Genomic DNA, 15,815 nt, shown 5'->3' on the forward strand with positions numbered 1-15,815 from the left:
TAATTTTTCTGAACGTTGAGATAATCCGACGGGTGCAGTATGGTTGAAACGAAAGGAGGGAACGTGAATATAGCACTGTTTTTCTTGGACAACAAATTATTGGCTTAGTGTGTTTCTTTCATTGTGGAGGTTGCTTGTGTAATTTGATAGCAAAATGGAGAATTTTGAGCTACTAAGTTCAATATTCCTTATCATCTGTTCTGACTGTCCTGAAGAATTAACGTACCTTCTTTTACTTTCTGCTTGCTGTTGTAGGAATTTATATTTGCAGTAGTATCTTGACAAATATTAATAGTCTACTATTTGAATAGGAGTCTCCTTGCACCATTGTCCTAAATTGCCTCCTTTATTTCCTGTACTTAAAAAGTGTTACTAAAGAAACATCTTGGAAGTTGTTACCCGTCAACTTCTGTTAAGGTGACTTTAAAAAATAAAGATGATTTCAGAGGTTCTGGGCCTACTTCTCAGTCCTTTAGGTAACAGTCATGATCTTTTTAGTTGCTATGAAGTCACTTGTCTGACTTTTAACATGGTATGTTTTGGGATATAGCTAAAGAAATAGAGGAACCAGCTGTTCTGCTGTTCTGCTTACAGTTCTGCATAATTTATCTTCCCACTTAGTGTACGTTAGGCTGCATGCCCTGCCACAAAGAAGTGGGAGAGGAAGCAGGATTTGGGGTTCTGCTATTTTATAAACTAGTAAGTTTTACTTCTACAGAAGTATGCTGCTCTGTACCTGGGGCTGTGTGGCTAGCAGAAGGTGTTTTACATGGGCTTGGAAACAGGATAAAATATTCTCCTTTTAGCCATGTCAGGCTGTCTAATATATCTTTTAGCTTTGCTGCTGTTGGTGGGATTAAGCTGTTCTTGAAATCCCATGTTCAATACATGGTTGCTACTTTTGCAATCATGAAAAAGGATTTACCACCATGAAAATTAGTTTAAGTGATAGTGTCAACTCAATGGCTGCCTTTTACTGTTCCCAAAGTTAACTTTCTTCCTTAGGATTGTATGTTAAGTAAACATTTTCCAATAAGAGTTTATAAGTTTTTAATTTATGAGAAAACAAAATTGATATCCATTATACAGAAAGCTTGCTAAAATAATGTAAAATTTACTAGGTTGTTTTCAGTTACATGTATTTTTCTGTACCCCCAGTCCAGCTGAGCTGGCTTCGTAGTTAATTTTCTCTACCTACTCCAGGAAGAATGTGCCATTGGTTGAAAAGCTGGCATCATTGCAATAAAAGTTACCGAAGGACATGTCATAGGGTAATGAAGACTGCCAAGTAGGTGGAACCCTGACATCAGATATGCTTAGTATTGCACCTGGATCGTGTGATGGGAAAACAGGTTAAAATATAAGGAAACAGAAGATGACATAAATATAGGAAAAAATGTTTCATTTGGCTAGTACTGTATTACGAAGTGATTAAATGGTTGTATGCATGAGAGGGCTCTCCAAATGTGTATGCTGTGCTGTTCCATTGTGTAGTCTGAGTTCATGTTTATTGCAATGATTATTGCTGTAAACTTTAAGTAGATTTAAAATTGATTATATAAAGACTTCTGAATCTTACTTGTGAAGTACTTTTTCATACTTTTTATTGAAGGTCTTTAAGAACAGGTTAGACAAATGTCTGTCTGAAATGACATAGTTGGTACTTCCTGGAGAAAATGAGAAGGATTAAATGGGAGTTGCCAAAGATAGTTTATGAAGGTATCACAGGCTTGGATTTCAGCAGTAGGCCCATGCAGAAAGATGTGTGCATCATATCCTGTGCTTACACCTTATTATGTCCTAATCAAAATTAGGATCCAGGCATCAACACTGCCCATCAGAGCCTTGAAGCAAGATGACCTTTCAAGGGCCATTCTAGCCATATCTTCTGTAATCTTGTGGTATTCAGTCTGATTGTTTTAAAGAAGTGTTGGTGTCCTTCTTGTTCTTTTAAAAACAAAACAAAAAACAACAAAGGGCACCAAACCAATCTTAATTTCTTGTTAGAGTTGTAAGATACAGCTTTGTGGCCTAAGCAGGATGTCACTTAAAACTGAAGAGTTAGGGTTTTTTTTTTGTCTGCCTTGGTATTTCGTGTAGGCAGTAGCTCCGGTTGAAAAAAGAGAATGTCTAGTATCCATGTATTGAGTGGCTAACATGTTCCTACATATGCTGCTGCGTTCCTGTTAAACAAGGCAGAAGATGTGCAATACTTGAGTGTATTGTCAATTTAAATTAAAAAAAAAAAAAAAAAGAAGTCTTTTATTATGGGTGCTCAGCCTATCCTTGGCTGCTGTCTGACTAGTCCTTCCATCATAGTCATACAGGCTTAGTCAGGATGAGATGATCAATCTCCTGGGGCTCTGCCTGTGTTAATACTATCACCAGAAGGAGAGATGAAACCAGATAGATACATTGAAAGTCTAAAGTACTAAATCTGTGATTTGATCTGGTATAGTTTTCAGCAGAGGAAAAAAAATTAGCCAGCTCTAGTTATAAAAATGCTTTGAAGAGATGTAACTTAAATTCTAACTATAACAAAATGAAGGTAAACTAGTAGAAGATGACAAAACAGTTTAATACAAAACCAGTTTTAATACTTGCGGTTGAAGAACTTGAGAGGAAATACAAAATGATATCTTTGGTTTCATGAGTAACGATGACATTGATGGCTTTGAATGGCTGTTTATTCAAAAGTGTAATTGTCACTGGCCTTTTGCAAGTTATGAGACACATCTGACTTTGGGAAAATGATCAGAGAAGCAACTAAACAAAGATGTTACAGTTTTATAATTCTTCTTTCATGTTTTCCCATGTTTAATTTAACAAACCATGTTGGTCTGCAGCCCCAGTGCCAACTTTGTGTCAAACTTTGAAGCCCTTCTCATAAAGGGAGTCTGCTAAGAATAAGCCAGACATGACTTGAATCTTTAATATTAAAGGGGCAAAACTCTTGTATCATTTACTACAAAGGAGACATGAAACAAGTTTTAAGTTTGAGGTTTTCAATATTACATTGACAAATTAATATTCCCAAACTTTGTGTTGAGGGGCTAGAAAGGCTTTTGCACATCTGTCTTTTTGAAGCGGGAGAACTCATTTTAAATCGCAGAACCCAAAGCAGTGCTACCTGGGCTAGTGTCAGCAGTTTCTCAATTGCCTCATGGTTTAGCTTCAAGCACAGTCATATGAACACCATGCCTTGTCTGGTGATAGCTGTGGAGAGCTTGTCTGAAAGGAACTCTTGTTCCACTTCATAGATTTTTTTTTTTGATGCATTTCTACATCTGAAGTAGTTTTTAAGCAAAACTTCTTCTGATGACCCTGCTAAACTGAAGCGCTTTTCATAGGGTTGTGAGTTTCTGCTTTTGTAAAAGCTTAAAACACATTGGCTGAAGCTTAGTAGTAGTTCATTAAAAGTTGATGTGTGAGCATTTGAAGTATTTTTCCCACTAAGTTTTCCTAGCAATATGTAGGGAAAAATTATATTCAAATAACCTATAACATTACTTTTTTTAAGTTACTGCCTCTTCTGTCTCTTTGCTTCCATGTGGTATCCAGCTGCAGCTTGCTTTCTGACTCCTTAGCTGTCTTGGATGTTTGGTTTAGGGTATTTTTTTCTGCAAAGGCTTCTGGTATGCTTTTCCTCCCTGTGTGATGAGCCTTCTGTGTAACTCGTGTTTGTGGCCTTGCCTTCTCTTTGCAATGCAGAATAGAGAGTACTACCTGACCTGAGACTTCTTTCGCTATTAGAAGTATTCTTTGTGCTACCACTACACACTGTATTTCTGAAGTTTTTGTCTAAGATAAAAGCATATTTTTTGCTATTTAAAACTGCTATAATGATGAGTTGGTAACTTTAATGTTATAAAATGTAAGCACTGATATATGCATCGGTGAACTCCAGAATATTGTGAGACACAAAGTTGGTAAACAAAAGTAGCAGAAGATGATGATGATGATAAGCGTAATTGCAGATTGCCTGTAAATAGTTTTCTATGCAGTTGACATATTGTAGGAGATGGTTATTAAGTATTTGATGAAGACTCTGAGCATTTTATAACCTATCAAATGATAACAGAAATTGGGTGGGAATGAAAAAAAAGTATGTCATTTTGGTTGGCTCTATTGCTGGCATATCCCTACTGCAGTATCTCTACCTTCATGGCTTACAGGTGAAGATATGCTTGATATGAGGATACCAAGACTGACTGTATTCGCATGTGTCGGCAGGCAAGTGTGTGCTGTTAGGAAAGAATGAAATAAGTCATGTTTACGTTAGTCCCAAGCAGGCTTCTTTGAAATAGTTGGCACTTAGTTGATAGTGATTATACAGAGCAACTTAGGTAGGACGCTTGACTGATGGACATTGGACTAAACTGGTGTCCTTCATGTTTAAATGGGGGCTATAGATCTGTTCTGTTGTTTTGGAAACCTGCTTGCATTCATCCTTGCTGTGAAGGGCTGCTGTGTTGTTTCCTACATGCTGCTTGAAGTGAAAGACTTTTTAAAAACAAATCCAGGGATGACTATGTATCTGTTCTTTGTCTTTGGAGAAATAACTTTGCTCAGGCTTTTTAAAAAAAATCTGTAGTTAATTGTTGAGTTTAACTTCACTTTTTTTGTTTAGAAATTCATCGAGTTTGAAGATTCTCAAGAACAAGAGAAAAAGGACTTGCAGACCAGAGTGGAAGCATTAGAATCACAAACTCGACAGCTTGAACTAAAAGCAAAAAACTATGCTGATCAAAGTAAGTAAAATGTATTGCACTCCCTTTAAGTGATATTAGTGCATTTTAAATTTCGTTCTGTAGAATGGTAATACATATGCGAAATATCTGTGCTATCTGATTCTTGTATTTTGACAGATAACTAGGTTTAACTCTTGTGCAAGTTTGTTTTCCTTAGAATTAAGGCAAACAAATTGGATACAAGCTTGTGACTTGTAATTTGATTCTTCTGGTATCCTACTTGTCTTGTTTTCCTTTTAGACCATGCTGTTTTCATGTTTAGCAACTTTTTCAGGAGATACTTAGAACTTATTCCCTTGTTAGTGTTCATAAAATAAGCTAATTTTCTTGCCATTAAACTGTTGTCTGTGCTAAAAATAAATGTAATCTTTGGGTTTAGAAGCACTACTGGAATGAGAATGCCATTGATGCTGATTCTCATTAGCTTTTGTATAGTTTTTGCTGAATTATTTATTTCTGAGGCATTTAGTTTTTACAGGAAAAGAGTTAAGGAAGAACACTTCCACTTCTAGAGATGTTCTGTGTAATTTAGGAAAACTTGTATAAGTTTTGGAAAAAAGATAACAATGACCAGTGTTCCTGAAATACTGAGAGTTACAATGTGAGTATATTGTAGCTTAGATGTTCTGCTGGACTGCTTCTTACCCAGGTGCATGGTAATTGAATGAAACTTGCACCAGTTTTTCTACTTCTAGTTGAGTAAAGGGTAGAGGAAAAAAAAGTCAAACCCACAGAAATCTTCTTTTGTCATTTTATTTCCCCCACCCCACAGTGTTAAATTGAAGATGAAAGACCTATGCTGCTAAAGATGGATTAATTTTTTTGCTGTGAGTCTGTTAAACATGCAATGAAGGTTATGATTTTTGTTTTCATTTAACCTTTTCAGCACATTGTAGAAATAATGATCAATGTGAATTAATGTGAACATTTCGTCAAGCTTATAAGCTAACTTCTATTGACATAAGACTAGCATGTCTATCAATATACAGGTTTTATTGCTGGGTCATGCGGAAATGTAAAGTAAGACTGTATCAAGCTTGATAAGGTTGAGATAAGATCAGTTTCTATAAGCAGAGTGCCAGTTGTCAAAATAGCCCCTTTTCACTATTCTTTCTTCCTTTAGTTCTACTCGGCCACCTTTCCTGCTCATAACTCAACAAGTTATAGCTCTCTTTTTCAACTTAATAATCTTCCTGTAAAGTTTAATTTTCAGTGGCATGAGTGAGTCTATAGCAGGGTGGAAGTATTAGAGCACTAGTGTTAAGATCAATGTAGGTGGCATGCAGAGCTGAATCTTGAAATTTGAATGGTTTAGAATGCTGTGGGCAAATCTTAGAGGCATGTACTTCTTCAGCTCCATTGCAGTTAAAATATTCTCAGATTCTGTACAGACAGTGATGGAGGAACACTTCAAGCAGTCTTGCCTAGAGTAAACTAAGATGGTTGATTTCTAGGAGTGTATCTTTACAGATCAAGTCAAGCTAAAATGGATAATTGTAAAGCATGTTGCAGAGTCTTGTATCAGAGTTGCTATGATTCTTGTGAATGGAAGTGTGTGTGTGTGTGTGTTTAAAAACAGCAGAAGAGAGGAAAAGAAAACATTGGAACAAGAGTTGAGTGGTCTGTTTTGGTAACAAAGGACACTGTTTCCAGAATGCCTGTGCTCTAAGCCCACAGCCCAAACAACTTGTTAATGGGAGACCCTGTACTCCAACAACAGGATTATGGCATCAAGATCGCATTATGTCGCATATGCCATTACTTTTTCTGTTAATACAATAAAAAGTACAAATTAGTTGCACAAAAAACTCATTTGAATTCCTGGCGCAATGTATGTGGCAGCATACCTGGAGTTTCTTTGACAGAAATTGCACTTACCATTTACTGATGTACATAACGCCATTTTATACTGTTCTGTGAAACTGTTCATGTGAAATTCTTTTTTTTTTGCCTTGAATATTAAGCCTTCAAATATATGTATGATTTTAAACTTTTAATTACATCATGTGTGTACATATCATAATAATGAAAGTATTTGCATGAGAAACTCAATTGTTCCAGTAGAACCACTGAGTGTTGGCTAGAACTACTTTTTTTATAAGATAGTGTTGTTGAAAACAGTTACCATAACAACATAAAATTCTGGTGTTAGGCTGTTGACTTTTAAACCGTTCCAAAGTCTTTTTATTGGAGAAACACCTTTTGCGATGACAAAAATGTAACTTTGGAGAAACAATAGGGCTGTGTTGAACATTGAGTTTTGCTTGTGATTTGGGTTGATAAGTTGTCTGGGACAACATGAAAGACTTATGAAGATCTGACATGCTGCTGATGCAGAGCAAGATCAAAGGGGACATAAGCACAGTTGTTGAACACCTAATGAATATTATGCAAGTGAACTGTTGTTTTTTTTTTTAGTACTCTAAATTTCTAGGGTATGAAAACTGTACTAGTGTACATATTCTTGAAGTAGTCTAGCTCTACTGCATTATGTTGTTTTCTGTTTTACAGGCAAGGCGATTTGTATGTCCTACGATACCAAAGATACCAATGTGTCACTTTAATTCACTGGATGCAGCTACAAGTCTTCTAGCTATATTTCTTTTTCTCTTCTACTTCCTATATTACTGCCTGTGCATCTAAATTAGTCTGTGGTATTGCCAACTGTTACCACATCAACATTCAAAATAGTGCTAGTGTTATCATTGATAATGGGAATTGCAAATGTCTGGCACGGACCAAGTAAGCAAATAAAACCTGGCTTTGCTTTTTTGTGTCAGAGTGCAGAGTCTGAGATAGCAACATGATTAATCGTTTAGAATAGAAAACAGGTAAGACACGTGATCCCATGTAGTAGTATAACTACAAGACTTTTTGCTTCTTGTAGACTACTTCTTGTGCTGTATGCGTTTTTCCTCAAATAAGCTAGGCCTGTGACAACAAGTTTTGTTCATTAAAAAGTTTTGACTCATTCTCTTGAACACCATCCATTCTGAGCATTTAGTGAAGACTAGTTAGCCCTGGGAGAGGGCAGCTCTTAAGTTACATGGTAGGGTTCAGCATGTTGTATGTGCTTAAACATGCCAGTTAAAATTGCTCAAGAAGCCATAGTTTTGTTACGTCTTGAATTACAAGTGCTTGAATTTGCAGTCTTAGTGATAGTCACACTAAAGAAAAAAAGAAGTATTTCTTTGCACTTAAATGTGGGGTTACATTCACAGTCACATACTCAACCAGCTAAGTTGGAATAAATTAAAGAAGTAAAATAAGCAGCTTGTTTTGTGTCAAACAGTTACAAAGTTTCTGTGGTTCACTGACTTTTTTTCCCTGCATTACAAACTTGAACAGTTGCTGTCAGCTACCTCCTGGACGAGTCAACTACCGTACTCTACTCTTTCATAGGAGGAAATGGAAAGAGGGAGAGATGACAGTGTGACGTGGTGGCACTGCTGGGAGGATTGTGAGCCACAGTAGGTGATGAAATCCTGAATGGCGGGGGCAGATGTACATTGAGTTACCACTCTTGCATGATGTATAGCACTTGGTCCGGTATTTGGTGGGTTGTGGTGGTTGCCTAAGTCAAGTTTGCTGCCAAAAAATGGTGCAACATTTTGCATCCTGGGATATTTTGGTAAACTTTACAACTGCTTAAAGGAGACCAGAGGCGTAAGGATTTGCAACTTCTATTTGAGTGCAGGAATGTGCTGCAGTGGTGTGGCACTTTGACCCGTGATCCATCTCCGTGTCTCATTTTGCACTGCTGCTTTTCTCTGTAACTTTCCATGGTTTGCCTCTGCCCTTGCATTGGTGTGCGTTGGCTGTCAGCATTACTTGTGCAGGAGGAAAGACAGCACCAGTGCTCTCAGGGGCCTGTGGCTCGTGGAAGTTAAAGCGAGTTAAATATATAAAAAGCTCCTGGAGATTTGTCTAGGGACAATGTTGGTACAGGCAGAGATTTTAGAAGCTCTTGCTGTCTGTCTTTAGCAGACTTTTACTGAGTGTGAGCAAATGTCTTTTTTTGGTTTTATGACTTGACTAGACTTTCATGGATTTTTTTTTTTTTTTTTTTTCTCAACAGCAGAGGGCACCTCTGAATATTGTGGAGGTGCACCAAGTGTGGAAATGCCAGGTTTTCAAAAAAATCAAAGTTCAACACTCAAATTCTTCTCCTTCCCTTCCACTTCATTGATGTGTCTGAGGCAGACACCAATCTTTGATACAATCTTAAACATTTCTTACAAGAGCTTGACTATATCTGACTTTCACATTATTTCAAGTCTTTGCTGTGGTAAGACCCCTAGCCCTGCTTGTGATTGGTTTGCGGCATTAGAGTGTTTCAAATGTCAACCTTGAATCTGGAAAACTAGGCACTTAGAGCTGTTAAAAATTTGTAAGAGCAACAGGCAGATCGCTTGTCCAGCAGTGCTCCACGAGGGCACATGATACTGCTTCGGATACTGCTCGGTCTCCAGTTACCAAAAGGGATAAGTGCCTTTCAGGGCTCACATGATGCGCCACTGAATTCTGTGGGGGCTACAGAGGTTTAATTTATTTCTCTTCCTTCCTTCCCTTTTTGGGAATGTCAGCTCTTTTTATGTATTACAGGCTGTAAGTTAATTTATTTTTTTGGAGTAAAAGGTGACTGTAGTGTATATTGACTTACTATAGGAATGGAACAGCTTTAGAGTATGCTTTCTGGAGGAATCATTCTCAGAGTAAGTTATTTACGAGAGAATCTGAAAAACACGATGTCTGCATGGTTGAAGTGCTTTCTGATGGAGGTGGTAGGCTGTGGGCGTTGAAAGATTTGGTTCCTTTTCTGGATCTGCCTAGTGCTAAAGTACAACCGAGGTAACACACTGCATTTGACAGGACAACCAAGGCACAGATGTATTTCCATACTTCAGTTTATCAAATCTTAGCTTTGTAATTTATGCTCAAGTTAGATTATATTTGGGGAAAACTCTGTATGTTGGGGGGCGGGAAGAAACCACCCCAACCAAGAAGCAATTCTTGGTCTTCAGAGCTGCAAATGTTGTGACGCAACTGTTGGGGTGATTGTATTTCCCATGTCAGGTGACATCGTGCAGCAATTGCTATTGCTTGCTGTAGGTTTTATTTGGGATATGAGAGAAACATTTTGGCAGTTGACCTAAAAACATGTAGATTTGATTTCCTTGGAAGCTAAACAGAACTATTGCTTTCACTGGCTTCAAAAGAAAATGCAAGACCAGGTTCTGTTGTGAATCTTCTGCAGATGTTAAGTTATTTGGTATTTTATTTTCATCTGAGCTCTCCAGATACCGGCATTACTGTAATGTACACCCAGGTAGACAACCTCTTTGTGTATTATCTGAAGACATCCAATACTCTGAGATATACCTGCATAGAGCTGCAGCAGCAATTTAACGTGGACCTGTCTAGTGAACAGGGAGACTCTAATACGAACTTTCAGCTGTGAAGCTTAACGTTGTTTAGCGATTTGACTTGTGAGTTGAGTATCTGTGCACATGATGATGTGAATAACTAAACTGGTATGAAATACATCTGTCAGTAATGCTATTTCTAGGTATGGCTCAACTGTAGTGTTTATTCTAAGGAATACAAGAAAATTTTTCAATAGATCCGTGAAAGAAGTTGAGAAGTTAAGGTTTGTTCAGTGGGGGTCTGCATTGTTCCTACATATTTTTCAAAGTCTGAGAACAGCAGAACTAATGTGATTTCCAACAAAGAAGTAACAGAACAGCTTGACTTCTTGTATTTCTTGATTAACAATTTGGAGCTTACTGTTTGCCACTTTTTTTTCTCAGTGCAGCTGTTTCTCATCTACATTGGTTTGTTTACAAGGCAGATTCCCCCACTGCCCTTCCCTACCCTGGGCCTCAGGTATCATTTACTGAACTTGAAGAATCTTGCTGTAAGGAGAAGCGTAACATCCAAGTGTACCAAAAAGGAAGGCTTTGTTTCTGACTAACATTTCTCAGTTACTTTCTTGGCTGCCTTCTGTTGTGAAGTGACAGAGTCCCTGCTGTTTGTGTTGTGTTGTGGGAATCACTAGTCCACTAGATGGAGCAGAGGGTGCAGTTAGCTCAGGAGATTGCACCCAGTCATGCTACAAGACTGGAGGCGAAAATAAAATGGAGTAGAAAATTAGAGCAGTGATTGGCCTGCTTTAAACTTTTCTATTAATATACCTGAACAAAAGTGGTGAGAGGAGGTTGAAATCCACTGGCATATAATTAACTGCTCAAGTACTTTTTTAAATTAAGGGAGTATCGTGCTAGTGGTTTAGGTGCTGGAGTTTTGTTGTTATAATAATTCTGTTGCTGTAAATGTTGCAGCAATGACGAAAACGGCTTTAAATGTCTTTTAGAAAATTACATTCCTGAGTTGTCACTGGTTTTCTGGCTTTAAAAATAAATCCAGTCTGCTGTAGCTTCTGTGTTCATGCTGACTTCATGTTGGATTTTCTCAAAAAGTTACTTGCTTCAATAGCCGAATGTATAAATGAAGCATCCCACTGTTTTCAAAACAGTCAATCAATCAAAACGTTTCTCAGTGAAACACTATTTTGGCCAGAGACTAGATGAGAAGTTGGTGCTATATCCAAATGATTTCTAACTTGATTTTGGCTAGAAGTTGGCTTGTATGTATATCCTTGTTCATTTGAATTTCGACCTTTGTGAGGTGTCTCCTGGCATATGGTTGTCTTTATATTAAATGGTTGTAGCAGAATGTTTAAGGAGATTTTTTTTTTAAGTTTTATGTCAGGTTTTTGGTGATAAATTACAGTGATTTTGTGGATCTGAGACATAGTGGATACTTGAACAGTCCAGACGTGTCAGGGATAAGACCATGCAGCTGTATGTGTTGATATTTGCTATCAACAGAGCATTCTTGACAGCTAAATTATCTTCATAATTTAAAGTGCCCTACTTTTTAAACTGAGAACTAGGCCTATAGTTCACAGTAAGAGCTACTTGAAGATGTCGGTCTCGCCAAGGAGTCAAATTTATCACTTGTTTTATGAATCAGTTTTCTGTGCTGCTTATTTCCAGGTCTTACCACTTTCAGGTTAAATGCTTGCTAGATAGCTTCAGTCCCTGTTTCAATCCATGGTTGTTGTGTGTGCTTTTTAGCAACTACTTAATAGGTCATAAGGCCCTTCTGGATCATGGAATTGATTATGCCTGATCTGTATCTTAACTTTGGTATAGGACCAGCTTCTAAGAAGGGAGCTGGATGAAAGCTGTCCAAGGAGAGCCTTCAGGTAGTCTTAGTGCTAGGAAAGGCATGTTAATGAGCTGAATCTCTGTCCTGGCTTGTGTAGCAGGAACTTGTAATGCCTCTTGAAGGCATCGTACTGGTTGGATTTGGCATTCTAGCAGGTCTGTTTCTCTTTCTCCCCCTCAGGCTTATCAGCAGTTTGAGGCAGAGGACAACATACAGATGGAGGGTGTTCCAAACTTGGTAAAAGCCATCATACTTGGGAGGTAAGCTCTGATTTTTGAACAGGCAGGGTGGGCAGCTTTGCTGCCTAATTCTTCGTAATGCTGTCAGGAGGCAGAAACTCCAGAGGCTTCTCTCCAGTTTGCTATAATATTTAATCTCCCTTTTTTAGGCTTGATTGGTTTGATTTGAGAGAACTTTGATTAGGATTGGTTCTTCAGGTCATTGAATGCGTTAGGATATTGACAGTGCTGGGGAAGGTTGCAGGTGGACCTTGAGCATGAGTTTGTGGTGTTGTTCCAGAGGGATGCTTTCTCATTGGCCTAAAAATACTGGAATATTTGCATTTTATGCCCATACTTACGATGCTGGAAGACCTTTAAAATTTTTCCATGTAGACTTACAACCATGAAGAGTGAAACTTTTTTGATGTGTATTATATTTTGCACATGTAATATCTTACACAATATAATCTTGCACTGTAATATCTTCCGTAATGTAAGAAGGATATAGTGGCTTTATAAAGACATATTACAACAGAGACAATGGATATTTTGCTTTTAGGATGTGTATTATCAAACTGATTTTATCATCTACCCATTAAGAATCTGAGATCTTAGTGGAAAAAAAATCTTAGACTGAAATATCAGAGGAGCTTTTTGTGTTGTTACTTAAAAGTCAAATTGATGGGAACTATGTCTGGTTGCCACTTTGTGGACCCCGTGTGTGTCAGGCAGTACCAGCGCCGAGCTCCATTTCTCTTGGGGGGATGTTATCAGCGTGGTTCCAGACTTCCACTCTTTTGTGTACTAGTGGAGTAAAATGGAACTGGCAACAATTTGCTTTTAAATGTACTTCTCTGTGCCAGTGGAAGGCATTTTTTTCTGTCTCCTATTTCATTGCTGTTAGTTTCCTGCTACTCCTGATGGGAATGTTACTTTAATAGTGACTTAAGTGTCTGCAAGGTTTTGAAGCCAGAATCTGGTGGTCTTCCTCAAAATCCTTCTGGCTGTTCTTCACTAGGTTTGAGTATCTTCTGTGTTCAAGTCCATGGTGATCTCTGATCCTTGGGGAATAACCGATCTCTTCCACGGTGTTTAATTGGAAAGTGTGTTCAGTTGGTTGCTTTGTCAAGATCGTATCTTTGATGCGAGGCATGTTTTGGGTAGAATAGATTTCTGGTGTTGTGTATCATCCTGCTGGTATTGGAAAAGCCTGGTTTGAGGACTGCTAATGTGGTGTCTGTTGAGGGTATATAAACTTGGTGTACCTCTGCTTATAACTGACACTTCCAGCTGTAGGACTGTAACGTGTTACACAGCTGGAAGTGACTTCCAGAAATGCTGAATGTCAATTACATCATCTTCTAGGGCCTTCATTTTTTTAATCTGTGTGTGTAACAAAAATAGTTACCAGATTTAATGGAGATATCCTCCTTGACTATGCAGTACCCATATCTATGTACATTTGTCTTCTATGACTTGATTTAAGGAACTATTTAAAATGGGGCCATAGAAGGAGAAAATGGTGTGCTTTGTTATGGAACTTCAACTGTTGTGAAAGTGCTTGTTATGTCTATAACAGTGGGTGATGGCTTTGTGGATTTCATGAAGGTAGGTTATGGACAGCTACAAAGAAGGGTTTTCGTAACACCTAATGTGGCATTAATTGTCATTAAATGCACTGTGTCAAGTACTTTTCCCAGAATCTACCGGATAAAATTAATCTCTAGGAGCCAGAGTTGGCCGCGCTGTCTAGACACGAGCATACCGAACAACGTCGGGGTGCATCACCATAGTTTCTTTGCAAGTTCCTGGTGAGGCCATATTGAACCATGACTTCACCATCCAGCATGAAGCAGCGGTGTTTCACGAGAATGCAGCATGGGCATGGAGCTGCCGCAGGACTGCTCGCCTCTCGCCGGGTGCTTGGACACTGTTTCTAGGGGAGGGAGCTGGTTTCACAAAACACGAAGCCAATTAGTCACGCAGTTTGCACTTTCTGATTTCCAGGCTATTTGCCTGTCCTAAAGCAGGTTTAGCACAGCAGAAAGGTTACCACCAGGTCCTTGGTCTGTGGGAAAGGGAGAGATGCTGGGAACTGTAATGCAAAGCCCGGTGATGGTGTATTCAGAAGCGAGCACAGCCATTGCTGGATGGGGCGTGGGCAGCTAAAGCTGCCGAGCTCTGCCTCATAGCTGCCGACTGGTTACTGCTAGGATGTCTCTGATGGTCAACTGTTGTAAACTGTAATTACTTCTGACTAAAATGCCGGTCAAAGTTAGTGGATAAAATTTGGTTTGCCATGTCAAGCTTTGTAACTATAAATTCTGACACTTGTTTCTGTAGGCACTTACCACAAGCTTCTGTATAGGCTCCCTTTAAATGTATGAGGAGGCTTAAAACATCTGTTGTCTAAAAATAATAAACTAAAATCTTCCAGTCATTAGATATTGTCCTGCATTGCGTCTCAAAAATACATATTTATGTATGTATTGTGCTGTAAAATATATTTTATATAGTTGTACATCTCTTACTGCTATTTGACCCAAAGAGCTTTTGTTTAGTTTGATAACAGTGCAGAAATGGAAGTGTTCAATCTTGCGTTAGTATAAATAAAATAAAATTTGAGGTAATACTTTTGGTCAGATATTTATAGGTGGACTGCAGAAGGCTGTGTCAAGGAACTTGATGTTCTTATAAAAGCAAGATTAGATTAGGAGCAAAGAATGTTTACACAGATTTGAGTGAGTAGACAATTATGTATTTTGGTTCCAGCATTTGACTCTAGCAAAGATTTTTTTTTTTTAAAACATACTTACGATAAAATACATTGCCAAAACCCAGATATATGGAGCAAAAAGTAATGGTATATTGAGAACTAATTTTCAGAAGGCCCAGCTGGGAATATGAGAATACGCAAATGGCAGAGAAGGTGCTGGCATTTGTCTTCAGACAATTTGTGTTTGGCAACAAGTCTCTGGAGATGGGTAACTATAAATTTGAAGCTTCCCAGGGGTATTTAAACATGGCAAGTGGAGTAAGAGAAGCTCAGTTACAAAGCTTGAAACACATGCATATGTCACATAAATATTGTGCTCAAAAATACCTAAACAAAAAGATGGAACTCACATCTAAGCAGCAAAAAATGTTTTCTGTTTGAATGAAAAAAATAAGTTGTGTGAAGAAAGTTCTGAATTCTTTTAGTTTTTCTGGAAATTAATTGCACAGGGATATCACAGTTTGTTCCAGCTTACCTCCTCTTAATATGAACTTACTGTCAAAATTTCTACTAAATCTGCTAGATGTATTTTTAATTTCTTTGAACACCTACAGAAATACTCAAATGTTTTCTATCCTTGCATCTATTGCCTTAATACTCAGTAGAATATGAGTCAATGCCAGCAGAAGTCATAATTTCTGTACCACAACATATGACTTGAAGCTATCTCAAAAAATACCTTGTTTATGTTTGTCCTAGTTAAACACCTCTGGAGATTATGTGTGGTTATGTTCTAGGAAACCAATGTAGAGCCTTAACGGGAGCTCACAGCTCTCATCCGAGATTGAGTCTAGCTGTATGATGTGGCTTCTGCCTCTTCCTATGGTTTCCATG

The 15,815-nt window shown here is 38.1% G+C and overlaps 1 protein-coding gene across 5 annotated transcripts in view; it reads left to right on the top strand.

Moving 5' to 3' along the window:
• SPAG9 (sperm associated antigen 9) overlaps positions 1-15,815 on the top strand; it is a 66,001-nt gene that overhangs the window by 2,369 nt on the left and 47,817 nt on the right. For 4 of the 5 annotated variants that reach the window (XM_052807659.1, XM_052807661.1, XM_052807660.1 and 1 more), the window contains exon 2: positions 4,631-4,751. In XM_052807659.1, coding sequence (XP_052663619.1) covers positions 4,631-4,751 — 121 coding nt within the window. Of the gene's footprint in view, positions 1-4,630; positions 4,752-12,184; positions 12,245-15,815 lie in introns of those variants that run through there. The other variant, XM_052807668.1, reaches the window with a different exon arrangement.

Source organism: Harpia harpyja, chromosome 14 (assembly GCF_026419915.1).
Source record: "Harpia harpyja isolate bHarHar1 chromosome 14, bHarHar1 primary haplotype, whole genome shotgun sequence".
NCBI classification, from domain to species: Eukaryota; Metazoa; Chordata; class Aves; order Accipitriformes; family Accipitridae; genus Harpia; species Harpia harpyja.